At 45.1% G+C, this 15,890-nt stretch overlaps 3 protein-coding genes across 8 annotated transcripts in view; all 3 read left to right on the forward strand.

Moving 5' to 3' along the window:
• Positions 1–4,057, forward strand: part of dph6 (diphthamine biosynthesis 6) — a 67,049-nt gene extending 62,992 nt beyond the window's left edge. For 2 of the 3 annotated variants that reach the window (XM_020054361.3, XM_020054362.3), the window contains one exon: positions 2,411–4,057. In XM_020054361.3, the coding sequence (XP_019909920.2) occupies positions 2,411–2,529 (119 nt within the window). In that variant the 3' untranslated portion in view covers positions 2,530–4,057. The remainder of the gene's footprint in view (positions 1–2,410) is intronic. The other variant, XM_020054364.3, reaches the window with a different exon arrangement.
• Positions 4,058–7,843: 3,786 nt separating this feature from the next.
• Positions 7,844–12,104, forward strand: LOC105015516 (zinc finger protein Xfin). 2 transcript variants are annotated; one of them, XM_020054159.3, is made up of 2 exons: positions 7,844–7,993; positions 8,187–12,104. In XM_020054159.3, the coding sequence occupies exon 2, from the start codon at positions 8,253–8,255 to the stop codon at positions 11,778–11,780; it is 3,528 nt and encodes a 1,175-aa protein (XP_019909718.2). In that variant the 5' UTR covers positions 7,844–7,993; positions 8,187–8,252; the 3' UTR covers positions 11,781–12,104. The 2 variants fall into 2 exon arrangements, with proteins under 2 accessions (XP_019909718.2, XP_019909719.2); XM_020054160.2 differs by having other exon boundaries at positions 7,992–8,076.
• Positions 12,105–12,306: 202 nt separating this feature from the next.
• Positions 12,307–15,890, forward strand: part of aqr (aquarius intron-binding spliceosomal factor) — a 57,155-nt gene continuing 53,571 nt past the window's right edge. For 2 of the 3 annotated variants that reach the window (XM_020054158.3, XM_010878692.4), the window contains exons 1-9: positions 12,307–12,417; positions 12,735–12,829; positions 13,896–13,952; positions 14,035–14,075; positions 14,178–14,213; positions 14,311–14,431; positions 14,592–14,732; positions 15,407–15,475; positions 15,728–15,828. In XM_020054158.3, coding sequence (XP_019909717.3) covers positions 12,381–12,417; positions 12,735–12,829; positions 13,896–13,952; positions 14,035–14,075; positions 14,178–14,213; positions 14,311–14,431; positions 14,592–14,732; positions 15,407–15,475; positions 15,728–15,828 — 698 coding nt within the window. In that variant the 5' untranslated portion in view covers positions 12,307–12,380. Of the gene's footprint in view, positions 12,418–12,730; positions 12,830–13,895; positions 13,953–14,034; positions 14,076–14,177; positions 14,214–14,310; positions 14,432–14,591; positions 14,733–15,406; positions 15,476–15,727; positions 15,829–15,890 lie in introns of all 3 variants that reach the window. The other variant, XM_010878693.5, reaches the window with a different exon arrangement.

Here is a 15,890-nt window from a genome sequence, read left to right on the forward strand (position 1 = left end):
ATGGCTCGGTAACTTGATTACAGAGCTACAAAAGGCCAAACCCTAGGAAAATGCATAAAACGCCTAAGACTGATGTTGGCTGACTGAAGCCTAACCCGAGACTACAAGGGCTCGTCTTACATTATGTCTTCCGACAAAGAGCTCCGTCTGCGCCAGCTTGGCCTCTTGACCACGTTTGTTCACTCACCTTGGTCTAAATGAACAATGTTCATGAGCCAGTGCCTGCTAATTATGCCGTCGTTTAGCGGTTAATTTGAACCGGTTTGGGAGGCAGTGTAGCACAACAAAAACCATGGACGCAGCTCTGGGCTCCCTTGTGCTTAAAAGCCCTGTAAGCCCAGCAGGCATTGGCAGATTCACCCAAAAAAAGAGATTTAGTTTGTGTGCCTCTGTCTCTCTCACACACACACACACACACACACACACACACACACACCACACACACAAACATATTTACTTAGTTATCTCAGTAGGGACATTTAAGTTGATTGCCCTTAAAAAATATCTACTTTTACTAATCCTAACCAAAAACGTTACCCCATTCTTAATCATATACTTTATTTTGACCTAAATCTAACCTCAATAACCTGCCATTCATCCCTAAACTCAACCCTGATGCCTAACCATAACCGGTCATTCCTAACTCTAATTTTAACCCTGATTGTAAAAGTTCCCATTAGTGACCATTTTCTGATTCTGACACAGTAGGGGAAAGGTTTTGCAGAAATACACAAAACATCCTACACCAGTACTACCTGTTTTCTACCCACACAGTATTTACTAAATATAGTACATATCAATTGGTAGCGACAGAAAAGGGTGACACCCATCGTAAATACTGTTTCTTTCAATGGTTGTTACCCTTGGTTAGATTGTGTAGTTCCATACCATAGCTCCTTAATGGCCTCAATTTCTGACAACCAGGCTCTAAACTTCACAGGGACGGGGTGTGTTGGTTCTTTAAGGTCTCAGGTTGACGGACAACAGCATCCGGTGGGTGGGCTTCTTAGAACACACACCCATGTTGACGGTCAGTCTGTATCACCTTCACCCGTCGCCCTGCTCCCAGACATGCCGAGGCCCCTGTCGGCCTGCGCTTTGAGCTCAGAGATGAAAACGTGCTGACATGAAAACGGGCCCGGTTTTAGAGGTGCGATGAAGGGGTGTCTTTCTCTCCCCCAGTGTTACCGTTCACTGTCTGTGATCTCGGCTTTCTTCACTGTGCCGGGGCCATCACATCCAAGGACCTCACGCTCAGATAACAGACATATTTAGGCTTTTCATAATGTAGAAAAAACGCCCTGCGTTCAGTGGGGACATTTTAATCCGTTGCGCATATTAGCTAATTAGCCCGCGCGGGTTCTTTGTGTGTGTTGGGCATGCTGCTCTTGGTGCTAATGAAAGACAACTGGGCTTGTTAAATGGCAGCGAACAGCGCCGGTAACCTTTCTCTCGTGATTCCTCTCCGCGAATTTATGGCGACAGAGCATCTCTGCTCTCTCACTCCGAAGCTCACTATCAACACTATGGATGTCTCCGTACCCAGAACGCAGTGTACAGTAACCACAGATCGTCTGCTTGGACATTGACATGGCATCATTAGGAGTAGTTTGACGTGACGACGGTGATTTAGCGGACACTTTAAGTGGTGAAAAAGTGAAACCCGGCTCTACTACAGGATGTGTCAAACTCACTGTGGCGTTAAGCGACCAAAAGTCTCAGGCCTCCACCAGTCAGCGGCCGGAGGCCCGGCAGCATTAGTGACCAGTCAGGGGGAGGAGGCCCGGCAACATTAGTGACCAGTCAGGGGGAGGAGACGCCGTGCATGCGCCATCGTCCCCAGTGGGCTGCGGCTAAATAGACAGGCCGCCAGCAGCTCGGAGACACACTCGACGAATTCTCGCGTGTCCACAGTATCCCGCGCCCCCCCCCCGTCCCCCGGTCTGGAACAACCTCTCAGCTCCACTCCTGCTGAGAACGAGCTGTCCCGACACCGCTCCCTCATATCCCAACACGCCAGTGGGGGGGCTGGGGGGTGGATCAATTCCACCGCGAGCTGCTGCTCATTTGTCTAACAGGGTTTGGACGTTGCTTTAAGTTTGTGTAGGGGAGGGAGGTATTAAGCCGGCCGTAGGAGGGAGTGTGGGTGTTCTGTGTGTCCCGCGTGTTCAGCAGCTCCAGTCCAGCCCTTGCTGACCATATGTCCGCACTGCAGGGAGCTGAACGGGGGGCACAATCTGCCGGGGATTGAAGAGGTCCGTGGAAGGGTTAAGTGCAGCCTCTGTCCTGGGTCAGCCCCACCGGGACGGACATCTTAAGGCACCCGCGGCTTTACAGCCTTTTCAGAGAGGGACAGATGATACTCACGTTGTTTGTTTCTCCCCCCCCCCCCCCACCCCCCACCCCCAAGGACTTGAGGAATTTCTGAAGACCGCTCTACACCCGTCCAGTCCGTCTGTGGCTTCGGTTCCGGTCCTGGACTTGCCAGACTCTGCCATCCTCCTCGTGTCCTGCTGGTTCGGCCTATAGAGAGGCCCCGTCCCATCCATGTCCCTGGCCCTCAGCTTGGTGGGGGAGGGGGCCGCGGAGGGGCCGCAGCTTTCCGGAGATCAGTCCGAGAAGAAGCATGACGCCGTTCACATCGCTCACCGTCCTTCTGGAGACGCCAAACATTTACCGGAGCGACTCAGACTTTTCGTTTCTTTTTTTGTTATGAGTGCTATTTCGACTATTGTGTGTGTCCGCTTGGATTAGTGGATGTAGCATATCTCTGTATGTGTATATTTGCGTGCATATGAGTATGGAGCTTAACTGGGCAAGGCAAGTAATCCCTGCCCCCCCAGAGCCATGCAGCAGCTGTCACTCCGAAACAGAGAGAGCATTTATGAGAGGGATCTTCCACCGTACAGCGCAGGACAGTATGGCCCAAATAGCACGGCGCCGCAGAGCCGCCGTGGAGTACATCCCAGAACGCAAGCTAAGGGCGGTTAGCGCCCAGCGCGCTAACACCCGTAATAAAAGCCAAGCGCGGTCGAAAAGCTCCGCATTGATTTGTTTTTAGGCGGCCCTGCTTTGTTTGAGTTGGCTTCACGCTCGACAGGGCCAGAGATGTGTTATTATAGTGTAATAGGCAATCAGAAGCAAGCACCTGAAAAGATTAAGCCTCTTTATGTTCCACATCGATTCCAGCGTGGCCTGGTTAATAGGAGACGGTCGTTCCACCGGCTTAAACGCGGCCGCAGGCCAGAAAGAGCGTTGTGGGTTGGGGGAGAATGGGGGGGGGGGGGCGCCATTAACTATTGCTCTTGAAACATTTATTTTCTCAAAGATCATGAACCATATTGACGAGCTCAATTGGAATGCATCTTTACTCAGGCTATATTCTCAGCATTGTGCCAGCGACGGGGGTGTATTGATTTCAACCCGTCTATCGGCTGTTTTCATTGCTCTGATCAAAACGTGAACAATAGAGAAGACCAGCGGAGCCTGAACATTTTATCGAAGGTCCAAAAAACAAACAAGCAATTATCTATGTGGCTGAGCAAAACAACACACTAAATGTTAAGGTTAACCTTGTAACTGTTGTAGGCCGGCTCCTGAGATACAGGCTTTAGTCTGAAACGCAGGCGAACATCGTGACTAACGCTCAACATAGCACAACAGCAGCCCTCGACTGAACCGTTTTCTGTGTTTGAACATCATGCCTTAGCAAAATACAAAGCTGACCACTGGGTAGACGCCCCCAAGTAGGAATCTTGGTGTGGATGCCATCCTACGTTAATGTTTTTACACTTAGATCTTATGTCAGCTTTTCAGAATGAGTCCATGGTGCTCCAGCCACATTATTTGGTGTCACACGAGAGCAACCACTTGTGGATCCATGAAGAGGATGTCCCAGGCATAGAAACAGACAGGAAGAGACATCGGGCATTCCGTCCCACCCCTGGACACAGTCGTCCATACAGCAGGGCTATACACTGTCTAGACTCTGAACTGCTCTGCGTCTTAACCATTTATGTCTTCGGCAGGAAACGAATAAAGACAGGTTGACATTTTTCTTTCTCGTTTTCTTTTTGGAGCAAAAAAAATAATAAATCTGAAAAAAAGAAATCCACTCATGGTCTATCCGTTCTGGTCAAGAAACCGGCAGCCGGGGTACAGACAGACTAGCAGTTGTCACGGCTGACATTGTGCTTTGTGCACCGTGTTCCTCCCTGCAGGCCTTGTCATTGCGGCCAGTCGCGCGGACTTTGACTTACACTCCTTCAGGCTATGCAGACTGGCGTTGCAGCTCCCCTCCCCCTGGCAGGGGTCTAAGGCGAGGAGGACTGTTGGGATATCTCTGGGGATTCACACAGTGTGTTTCAAATCCACTTGTATCGTTGTCATGCTTTGAATCTTTTTGGGAGTCTTGGAATGTTAATTATTATTATTTTTACAATTGTGAAGAGCAGCAACCAGACACTTCACCGAAGTAGTGGTGCTTTTTAGGATCCTATCCATTAAAGCTGGACGATGGGCCTGGTTATTGAGTGGTGTGTGCAGCCCTCTGGTGGCTGATTTATGAATTACTTCCAAAAAAGGCTTTCATTCCATGAACAATTTAATTATTTTGGTTTTTATTTTTTATTTAATCAAACATCTAATCCAAGGTTGACTCAGTGTAGGCAATACAGAGATTATAAGCATCTTCAGACCTAGAAAGCAACTATGTTAACATTTAATTACATTACAGGATGTGCGACAGAGGCCAAATTGGATATGTAATAAGACTTAGGTACTCAGATTCCAATTCTGACTAACTTTCTTCGCTTACAGGCTGTAGATGTGTGGTTATTACCAGGCTGATGTGTCAGTTAACACTGTCCTGAGTTGCAGGTCAGTCCAATGAGTTCATGGCAGCTTTGGATTGGAGATGGTATCTTAATCTGGAATAACACTAAGTCTAGGGATGAGGCTGTGTAGGCTAATTACAGGAAATGTCACCTTTGGTGTGCTAAGCCACACAATCCTATTTGAAATAACACCTAAAGCAGGGGTTGGCCACTCGATTCAGCTTTAGGCTGATGTATGTTGGAGTGGACGGTTAGGGAGTGGGGGCCATAATCGTAATGTACACTGCAAGTTGACCACAACTAAAAGTGTGTGAGCAATAAAGAATAACTTTCATGTGATGCTGTGATAAACCTGGAGGAGGACCAACGACTGTATGGTTCAAATGCACAAAACAAAATCACCAAGGATCATTGTTGCAGAAATCCCCAAGTTGGTTGATGTAAAATGATGCCAATTTGGACCATGCCAGAAGAAAACCTTTAGTTGGTGTGACCTCAAGATTTAATCAATATCTGCCAATCTCCCACCGTTAACACTGAATAATAGTTTACCTCTGGAATCATCCTCCTCACTGTAGTGAAATAGATCTGGGTGGATTTTATTTTTAGGATATATGCTCAGGAATTGTATGCTTTCTATTGGAAAGCAAATTGGTGAAAGACAGAAGAGAGTTTCTGCTAAACAAGCAGTTGGTTGCACTCAAATCTGAGTGTGCTATTAGTGTCTGTCAACATGAGGACCAAAGAGGGGTCAAGGAAGCAATATGAGGCAAAACATTATACATCTGAAACACAGCCAAAGCCTTAAGTTAATTAAAAGCAACAGTTTGGAACATGATGAACAAATAAACCAGTGAGCTCAGCAACCCAGCCTGGTAGGCCTAGGTAGAACTCTACAATGGATAACCAATACGTTGTCACCATAATGAAGAAAAAAACACTGTCCAACAGATCAGTAACACTAAGGGGGATAGGTGTGGATGTGTCAGCCACTAGCATCTACAGAAGAGTACACTATTTGAATTACAGCGTCTGCACTACACATGGAAAAACAATATCTACATCAAGGGTATTGAAATCTGGATCTCAAAGCCAAGTCCAGCCTGTTTTGTCATTGAAATCCCATAATCAGACCTGGGACACCAGGTGGGTGCAGTTAATGATGTAGAACAGAAAACCAGCAGCACCAGACCATTTAAGGTAAGAGTTGAATACCGCTGATATATGCACTGATCAGCCATAACATTATGTCCACTGACAGGTGAAGTGGATAACACTGATCATTTCATTATCATGGCACCTGTCAGTGGGTGGGATATATTAGGCAGCAAGTGAACATTCTGTCCTCAAAGGTGATCTGTAAGAAGCAGGAAAAATGGGCAAACGTAAGGATCTGAGTGACTTTGACAAAGGACAAATTGTAACGGCTAGACGTCTGGTTCCGAGCATCTCCAAAACATCAGCCCTTATAGGGTGTTCCCAGTCTGCAGTGGTCAGTACCTATCAAAAGTGGTCCAAGGAAGGAAAAGCAGTGAACCGGTGACAGGATCATGGACAGCCAAGTCTCATTGATGCAAGTGGGGAGCGAAGACTGGCCCGTGTGGTCCAATCCAACAGACAAGCTACTGTAGCTCAAATTGCTGAAAAAGTAAATGCTGGTACTGATAGAAAGGTGTCAGAACACACAGTGCATCACAGTTTGTTACATATGGGGCTGCATAGCCGCAGCTCATGCTGACCCCTGTCCACAGCTGAAAGCACATACAATGGGCATGTGAGCATCAGAACAGGACCACGGAACAATGGAAGAAGGTGGGCTGGTCTGATGAATCACGTTTCCTTTTACATCACGTGGATGGCCGGGTACGTGTGTGCTACTTACCTGAAGAACACATGACACCAGGATGCACTATGGGAAGAAGGCAAGCCGTCTGAGGCATTGTGATGCTTTGGGTAATGTTTTGTTGGGAAACCTTGGGTCCTGCCATTCATGTGGGATGTTACTTTCTTGTTACATTATTGCAGACCATGTGGACCCTTTCATGGCAACGATATGCCCTGATGGCATTGGCCTCTTTCAGCAGGATAATGCGCCCTGCCACAAAGCAAAAGGGGTTTAGGAATGGTTTGAGGGACATAACGAGTTCAAGGTGTTGACTTGGCCTCCAAATTCCCCAGATCTCAGTCCAATGGACCATATGTGAGACGTGCTGGGCAAACAGGTCTGACCTATGGAGGCCCCACCTCACAACTTACAGGACTTAAAGGATCTGCTGCTAACGTCTTAGTGCCAGATACAACAGCACACATTCAGAGGTCTAGTGGAGTCCATGCCTCAACGGGTCAGGGCTTTTTTGGCGGCAAATGTGGGACCTACACAATATTAGGCAGGTGGTCATAATGTTATTGCTGATCTGTGTGTGTGTGTGTGGGGGGGGGGGGGGTTGGGGGGGTTGGGGGTGGGTTAAACTTAGCGTAGCCCTAATCTATAACACTAAACCTAATACTAAATTCCAAACCAAATGGTAACTTTTGCTGCAAAAAAAAAATACATAAAATAAAAAAATTATAATAATACATTTATCAGTATTGGGACATTTTTCTCCCTGTTATAAGAAATAAACATACACATACACACTAAGACTTGAACTCCTGTAAGTAATAGGGTTCCTATATGTTTAGGACATACCATAAAATACAGGACAAATAAACACTATTGGCCAGCAGCTGGTTAAAGATTGTAATTATCAGGTGATTTATACCAGCTTTTTAATTTCTAAACGTTTGTGATTAGTGTGGAACGTGGAATTGTTTAGACTGTTTCTGTCCGTGCATTATTAAGAGATGGACACGGTTGTTGTTTTTCGATGGGGGAATCTCAATCGTGGACGTTCGCATCAAATCCTCTCTCCTTGTCTCCTTCTCAAACTCTATTGGTGGAAAAGGTTAAAGGGGCGGGACGTCTGGCTTTCTCACCCAATGAGTTTTAGGAAAGTGGCGAGAAGCGTATAAGCGAAGTTTATGTCATTGAGATTCTCTACTAGAACACTTATCACGTAATGTTGAAAATAATTTGTCATCGTTTTCTGAACCGCAGAGCAGAAATGTTACCTATTTTTGTCATTATGTAGATCTAGAGTCAGTCGGACCCGTGCACGGTGAGTCGTTTAATGGATTTTAAGGGGAACATGAACCAACTAGAGCAGGTTAGCAACGGAGCTGGCTAGCTAACTTTAACTAGGTAACGGTACAATCAGGGTTTAGTTACGGATTGTCTTCGACTCAAGTCATAAGTCCTTATATGTATCCACATCAACACTGCACTTACAGTTAATTTGTCTTTTTTCATAGATTGCTTAATGAAAGAGAATCATAAAGCATTTGTGGAACATAACAGGAACGAAGAAGGCAACAACAATGCATCAGTGCTCCGTTTGCCAGAAGGGCTTCCCGAGTGCGTCTAAACTCCAAAGACACTATCTCATACACACAGGCCAGAAACCATTTATCTGTTTAGTTTGTGGCAAAGCCTTTCGGCAATCAGTACATTTAAAGAAACACCGTGAGACTCACACAGGGAATTCACACAATTGGAGTACCCATGCAGACAGTTTGCAACTTCCCGTACCAATACCTACAACCATTGATCCGTCATTTGACAAATCCGGACATTATAATTTGATTAATGGGACCCCACCGCTGCCTACAGTGTCTTTTTACAAAGATGGAGAAATCCAGAAGACACCACTAGAGACATATGCTACAGCCTCAGAGACCAAACCAGACCTGATCCCACTTGAAGATAATAGTTGCTTTATCAGCCAACAAAGCACACTGCCTGATGGACATTACTTCACAAGTTTAATACTCCAAGATAACGCTATTGGCTCTGATGGAACGGAGAACGGTGTGTGGCACACAGACGATGTCCACACATGTACAGTCTGTCTGATGTGTTTTAGTTCATCCCGGCAGCTTCAGAGGCACTTACCAGTTCACAGTCAGCCAAAACCTTTTGAGTGTAACATTTGCGGGAAGACTTTCAGATTAAGGGCACATTTGAAAATGCATTCTCAGATACATGAACGTAAACCTACTGGATTTTCTAAATCCATCTCCATGCTTGCATCTCAGCAGTGCACTTCCAGACTTAGAATGAGGGTGAATCACGAATGTCCGACCTGTTCAAAAACATTCTGTTCCCCATCCAAATTAAAGCGTCATTTTCTCACTCACACTGGCCAGAGGCCCTTTTCTTGTGAGGAATGCGGAAAGAAATTCAGGCAGGTTTCACACCTGAAAACCCACTTGTATGCCTCACACCATACATCAAATCTCAGAAGTGTTGGTACCAAACAGAAAGGCCAACCAATAGACACTAAAAACACAAATGTAGAGATTCAGTGTGAGATAAGCGTCAGTGCCCCACAGAACCCAGACAAGTTTGAAACAAAGTCCCCGTTTTCTGTCAAAGTTGAGCCGCATGTTAGTGGCAGCAGTCAGATTCGGTGTAGTATTTGCTCAAAGACGTTCATCAGTTCAGTTAGACACAGGCATCATTATATGGCACATAAAGAAGTAAGACCCTTTCAGTGTCGCGTCTGTGGCAGAGCCTTCCGCCTTTCAACCCATTTGAAGAGGCACCAAGTCAGTCACAGGAAACCGGAGAAAACTCGGACCACAACTCGGGCGGATAATCACGGGGACGCTGTGACTAAGACGGAACAGGTTTATCCAAAGCCTGACAAAGGAATTACTTCCCCAGAGCCTGATGAGTCGGAATCTCATGAGCTCAATATTATAGTCAAACCGGAGCACTGGAAGCCAAACGTAAAAGTGGATGAAGACTTTCCAGTTCTAACTCTGCAGGATCCTGAATCAACTGCAACTTTTCACCTGAAGATGCCGGTATCTAGTCAAACCAACAGCCAATGTAACAAGATCAGTCTGAAAACAAAGAATCAGCCGCTGAAGCATCAGTGTCTTGCATGCCTTAAAACGTTCCCCTCTCCATCCAAACTGCAGAGGCATATGTTGACCCACACTGGACAGAGACCCTTTGGGTGCCAAATGTGCGGGAAGAGATTTCGCCAGCCAACACATTTGAGGATCCACTCACGCACTCACGTGTGGTCTAGAAATGCCAAGCCAGGATGCACTCCGCGTTCTAGGACTCCTTTGCGCCGAATGACTGAGTACAAAGAGTCTCCAATGGATGTCGGATTTCAGGAAAATCTTGCTGATGAGGACAATTCTGATAGTAGCTTTAAAGTCAACTCTTCAACAGAGAGACGGACAGAACATGGAGGCGTTGTGTTTGCGTGTGAAGAAAATGAAAGCAGTAGTGAACGGCAGTGGATTCAGTGTTCAGCAGACTCCCTGTCCAGGCCTCCGCTCACTCTCCAAATGCCACCAGAGAAAATGCTGAGTCAAAGTGGACCGTTAGAGTTAAAACATCTAGCGACTAATTCTGAAGGAGAAGTTCACAATAGCCCTTACCAGAGCACCAGTCCTCATTTGGCTTTGAAAGGAGCTGATGTCATTCCTGTGGGGAATACAAGCCGAACAAAACACCAGTGTTTGTTATGTTTCAAATGTTTCCCATGTGCATCTAAACTACAAAGACACAATCTAGTGCACACTGGCTTGAGGCCCTTCCAATGCCTGGCATGTGGGAAAACATTCAGACAGGCCACACACCTGAAAGTCCACGAGCGAACTCACATTAAGTGGAATCCCTTCAGACCTGCCTCTCGACTGGGAAATAGAATAAAGATGCGAAGGCAGCAACATCTTCAGTACCCTAAAGTCCGCGTTCAAGTCCCTGCGGATAATTCAATGAAAAAAGAGCAGTTTCTTTCAGAAGGCATAACGGAATCTCAACAAGTCCAGGAGAATGTAGAGGCTACCTGTAATAATCAAGCAACAGCACACCAGGAAAATAGCATTATCAAGCCTCCTAAACAATCAATACAAAACACTGTGCGCCTGCTCAATAACTCCAGTCCTATGAACAAAGTGACCGGTGTTACCAGAAAAGCCCACCTGTGCACGATTTGTCAGAAGGGCTTTGACACTCCATCTAAACTATCCAGACACTTTCTCATACACACTGGGATGAGACCATTCAAATGCACATCATGCTCTAAAACCTTCAGACAGCCTTGCCACCTGAGAAGCCATGAACGCCGAATGCACGAGAATAGAACATGCAATGGTATCCGGGATAACCTGGCCGACCCTGATTGCGATATGCTCGCCTCCACTCAAGGGCAGAAACAGGGAGACCTGCCGCAGTCCTGCAAAGACAATTCCGACCACTGCTCAGCCACTGATAAGGATTTAGGTCATTGTCCACAGGCAAAAGAGACAGAGTTTGTGGCAATACAAGACATAGCAGATCATAATTTGGAATCTGGGAGTAAACTAAGTGAGGACTATTGGTGCGCTGAGTGTCCCTGTCACTTTTTGTCCCCGTCTGAGCTTGCCGCTCATCTTAACGTTCACAGACAAATCGTAAACGATGAGATGGCGGGTCCGACTTTCTCGCAACAGGAAACGGGGAGTCCTATGGATTCCATTCAGCTGGCTTTTCAAACGGGTCATGTTTTAGCAGATGCAGACCGTCATGATGTCCAGAATGAGAGGCTGGATCATTATTGGTGTGAACCAATTCACACTCCTTTTCAGTGTGACACATGTGTTACGTATTTTGAAACAGAAAGGGATCTTCAGCTCCACAAATGTGTTTCGATAAATCATAGCGAGGTCAATCAGTCTTGCCCGTATCAGTGTGCAATTTGTTTCAAGGATTTCAAAACTCCCTCCAAACTCCAGAGGCATTATGTCACCCACACGGGTGAGAGGCCATTCCAGTGTAAAGCGTGTGACAAGACGTTCACTCAAGCATCTCACCTTAAAACACACCAACGCACTCACAAATAAGACACTGTCTGGATGTTTTCATTGGCCTATATGATTGAGCTTAATATTTTCCCTGTTTAGTGTGCCCATACCACTGTATAGAAAGGGCATATTTATCATATTAATTTAATAAAATGTGCCTTGTGCTGCATTTCGTTGATTGAATTTAATATGAATTTATTGTCATGTGTAGTTACACCAGCTATGGTATTGTATAATGAATGTGCATGTTATTGGTAATAATAGTTTATTCAAATCAAATGCATTATTGCCATACTTTGCTGTGATTAATGCAAGTTTGTGTGACATACTGTAAAAATAAATGGACATTACTATGCTATTTTATCTTGAAGTTCAGTTATGATGCTTAACATTTCATGGTTAGGGCATAGATGAATCATTAGCATATTTTGTTGATTTTTGTTTTGTCATAACACAATGTTGTCATATTTTTTAAATAACATCAAATTATATATATTTCATGTTGGTACTTCAAGTGCCGACTGAAAGCTGACAGCTGTAATGTGTAGGAACCATTATGTTAACGTCACCTTGTTTCCCAAAGAATTGAAACGTTGTGAACCGGAAACGTGTCGCACTTAAAGCGTTTTGCTTGTGTACATGCGTAGCGGGAATCACACAGATGTTTTGAAACAAGGTTGGTTTCTGAAAATATATTAGCCATTCAACGATCTATGCAATAAACAAGCAAATAATGTTTCAGACATTAGCTGCAATTATTTGCTACTATAGCCATTTAGCTAGATAGCTAACAACATTACTAAAGTACTAGCTAGCTACCGGCTAACGTTAACACATTGGCATAGTTAGCTAATAATAGCTGTGCTACGAAGTAGTGTTTTAGTTGCCTCTTAGCCACCTCGTCCACATGTGTAACAAAGACGTGGTCAATGGGATAGATAGGTAGTTATGTTGGTTTGTTATTTTTAACATATTTTTCCTTTGAAAAGCAAGTTAGCCAGCTGAAAACCGACATGGAGAATCAAACCCATGCGAAGAAAGCGTCTGCGCCTTCGGTGTCGCAGATCAACGCAGAATATGTCACACAGGTAACTGTAAGGTCTCAATTATAAACAAATAGACTGCCATCTCGTGCTTATTCCGACGTCTTTACATGGAATTGTTAGTTGTTGTAACAACTCAACTAACAAACCGTTCCCTTGGGTTTTGAGACAAGGAAGTGGTAGTACATCATCAAGGGTTATTAAAAATATTTACGCTGACTAACAATGGAGTGATTTTACATAGGACAAAATGAGTGCAATTTGTCATCAAACATGAGACGTAAAAAAAAAAAGAACAGACAGTTCTATCAAAATAATGTATTTTCTTAAGGTTCAGCATCATCAGAGAAAATAAAGACATATGGACTCAAACAAATGTGGAGGGAGTTGTTCCCAGGGCTTTTTCTGTGTTACTGCCCACCTGTGGCTGATTTGGAGGATTTATGGGACCCCCCAAAACATCAATGAGGGTTCCTCAAGCTACTTTCTCCTACTGGCTTCTAGCCCATCTTAATGGACCACAATGGGTACAACATTAAGTGGTGTTGGGACCTTGGCTTAACCAAACGTGGTGGTCCAACACTTTATCCATTCTTCCAAAGTAGTTCTAAACTTTTCTGTAATTTTCTACTGGGAAAATGTAAGTAGGTCCCTGTCTCCTTTAGTTTGCCTCATTGTGAATGTCCCAAAATGCTGTGTCTTGTTGAACAGATTTCAGAACAGCGGTTATATTTTGCAGATAGGCTTGCCCGAGAGCATTTTTACAGGTCCACCGCAGCCAATATCTAGAACAAATTATAAAAGACTGTTAGGCTTGAAAATGTAAACATTTAACTCCTAAACAAGCTGCTCTCTGATCAATGCACCTCTTAAATCTTCCAAACCATTTAAAATATGTCTCGCTTTAGTTAGTGTCGTTTTGTGTTTATTTTCTATTACAGTATTTGTTTTTTATTTCTGCTTTTCTGTTTGTTGTCTTGTGATCTTGCTATTTGTAATGCCTTTGTCCTGGTTGTCATTAAAAAAAATGTTTTTCTTCAATGACTTCATGAGTAAAACATTTGCTTAAATTAATGTTGCTGTGATAATAACACTGTGTCTCTTCTCTAAGTTGGCAAACAGATACTGGGCACCCCATGCCAAGAATAAACTGCCATTTGACCCAAAGGTGAGCTTTCTATTGACAGATTAGAGTTACAAATATTGTGGAAGATAGTATGTATACTTAAAACTTCTTGTCACCATCCCAGGTCCTGAAGGATATTTACGAGAAAGAGATTCTCATGTCAAAGTAAGTAAAAACTGTTGAATAGGGTCAGTAGTGTATTTCTCTCCTCACCTCAAGTTAAATAATGTTTCCTAAAATTCTCCCTGCCCTGGTTTTTCTCTTCAGGTTCGCCATCAGGAAAATCATGTTGCTTGAGTTCAGGTGTGTTTTCTCTACCCTTTATTTTCTGTGAGTACACACAACCAAGACCTGACATCTGCAAACTCTAACATGCTGCTCTCTCTGCCCTGCGGCGTAGCCAGTACCTGGAGAACTACCTGTGGGTCAACTATACTCCGGAGGTGTCCAGTAACGCCTACCTCATGTCTATCTGCTGCATCGTCAACGAGAAGTTCCGAGAGAACGTCCCTGCCTGGGAGGTGAGAGGGGGATGCTGTAACGCCCCGCAGGCGGGGGGGGGGTCTGAAATGTGTCTCGCTTCGTTGTCAGCTGTACCGGGCCAGACCCGACGCGACGTCACAGGACAAGTGCGTTCAGCGACTCGCCTGGTTTAATACCTCAGTTTGCACTCCGTTTCAGGTGTTTAAGAAGGAGCCCCGCCACTTCCCGTACTTTTTCAAGTGCGTGATGGAGGCGGTGCTGGCTGGAGAAGAGGCTGGCCTGACTCTGAAGGAGCAGACCATACTGCTGGTCTTCCTGGACCACTGCTTCAACAGCCTGGTAGGTCACACGGCAAAAACGTCCCGCCTCTCTGGAAACTGGCGATTATTATTGGTCGATTCGAACACATAAATGTCATCCTAAGGATTCTTCTAACACTTGTTTGAAGCATCCACACTAACTAGTCCCGTCCCCCTGCCCTCCTTAACACCCAGCCCCCAGACCTGACCACTAGGTGGAGCTACTGATTAATTCTTCCTGGTAGTCTCAGATCCACAGAGGTGTGTCAGCCAGAGTAGAAGTGGTTTAAATGATTTGTCCCACTAGGTGGCGGTATTACACCTGAACACTCCACTCAGGTGGTGCCCCGGTGCATCTGTATTCCCCACCGCGGCTCAAACCGCAGGTAGCCACTGCACCATTCTATCGCTGAAGGTCTATTTTTAGCCCCTCTGCTTCTCCTGAACTGAATGCAATGGTTCTGATGTGTGTGGTGCAATGGAGTTATTCTGCCATCTCCAGCAAATATCCTTCGGTCCTTTCCTGACCCCCCCCCCCGTTCTGTACAGGTTGTATTTGCACGCAATGCAGTTTATATGGTGTGTCGGTATGTGGGATGGGTGATTAAAGAGGGATTAACCATCTTTTAAATATATTTCTCTCTCTCTGCTTCTTTCTCTCATTTTCTGTTTTTGTCTTTCTTTTCTCTCTCCCTTTCCCTCTGTGTATCCCAGGAGGTGGACCTGATCAGAGAGCAGGTTCAGCAACTCATCTCCCTCCCCATGTGGATGTGTCTGATTCCTGTAAGTGGTCTATATCCAGCGTTCATTCTTACACATGACTCTAAGCCTTATGTTACTGGCTTATCTTTGCGGCTTGCTCTTTGGTTTTAGGCTGGATATCTGTACAAGTGCTTTAAGATAACTGCTGAACATTCCCACACTGTCTTTGACAATACTGAACACTGACCGGAATAGGGTTGAGACCAACAAACGTAAACTGTTCATGGCACTCCTAAGATGAATTAACAAACCGTTTGTCTCTCATGGTTTCAGTCTAGACTGCAGCACGAGCTCAAGAAAGTCCCCAAGCTCCAAAAATTCTGGAGTCTGATCAAGAAGAATTTCGATAAACTGGAAGGCAAAGCTTCAGAGCAGTGAGAGCCTTTATCCTTCTGCACATCATTGGCGTGGCATTGTGATATGGATTAAAACGATT

The sequence above is a fragment of the Esox lucius genome, chromosome 15 (genome assembly GCF_011004845.1).
Source record: "Esox lucius isolate fEsoLuc1 chromosome 15, fEsoLuc1.pri, whole genome shotgun sequence".
NCBI classification, from domain to species: Eukaryota; Metazoa; Chordata; class Actinopteri; order Esociformes; family Esocidae; genus Esox; species Esox lucius.

Bases quoted from the DNA above. Each gene is read 5' to 3' on its own strand.
- LOC105015516 (XM_020054159.3), top strand. From the start codon at position 8,253: ATGCATCAGTGCTCCGTTTGCCAGAAGGGCTTCCCGAGTGCGTCTAAA.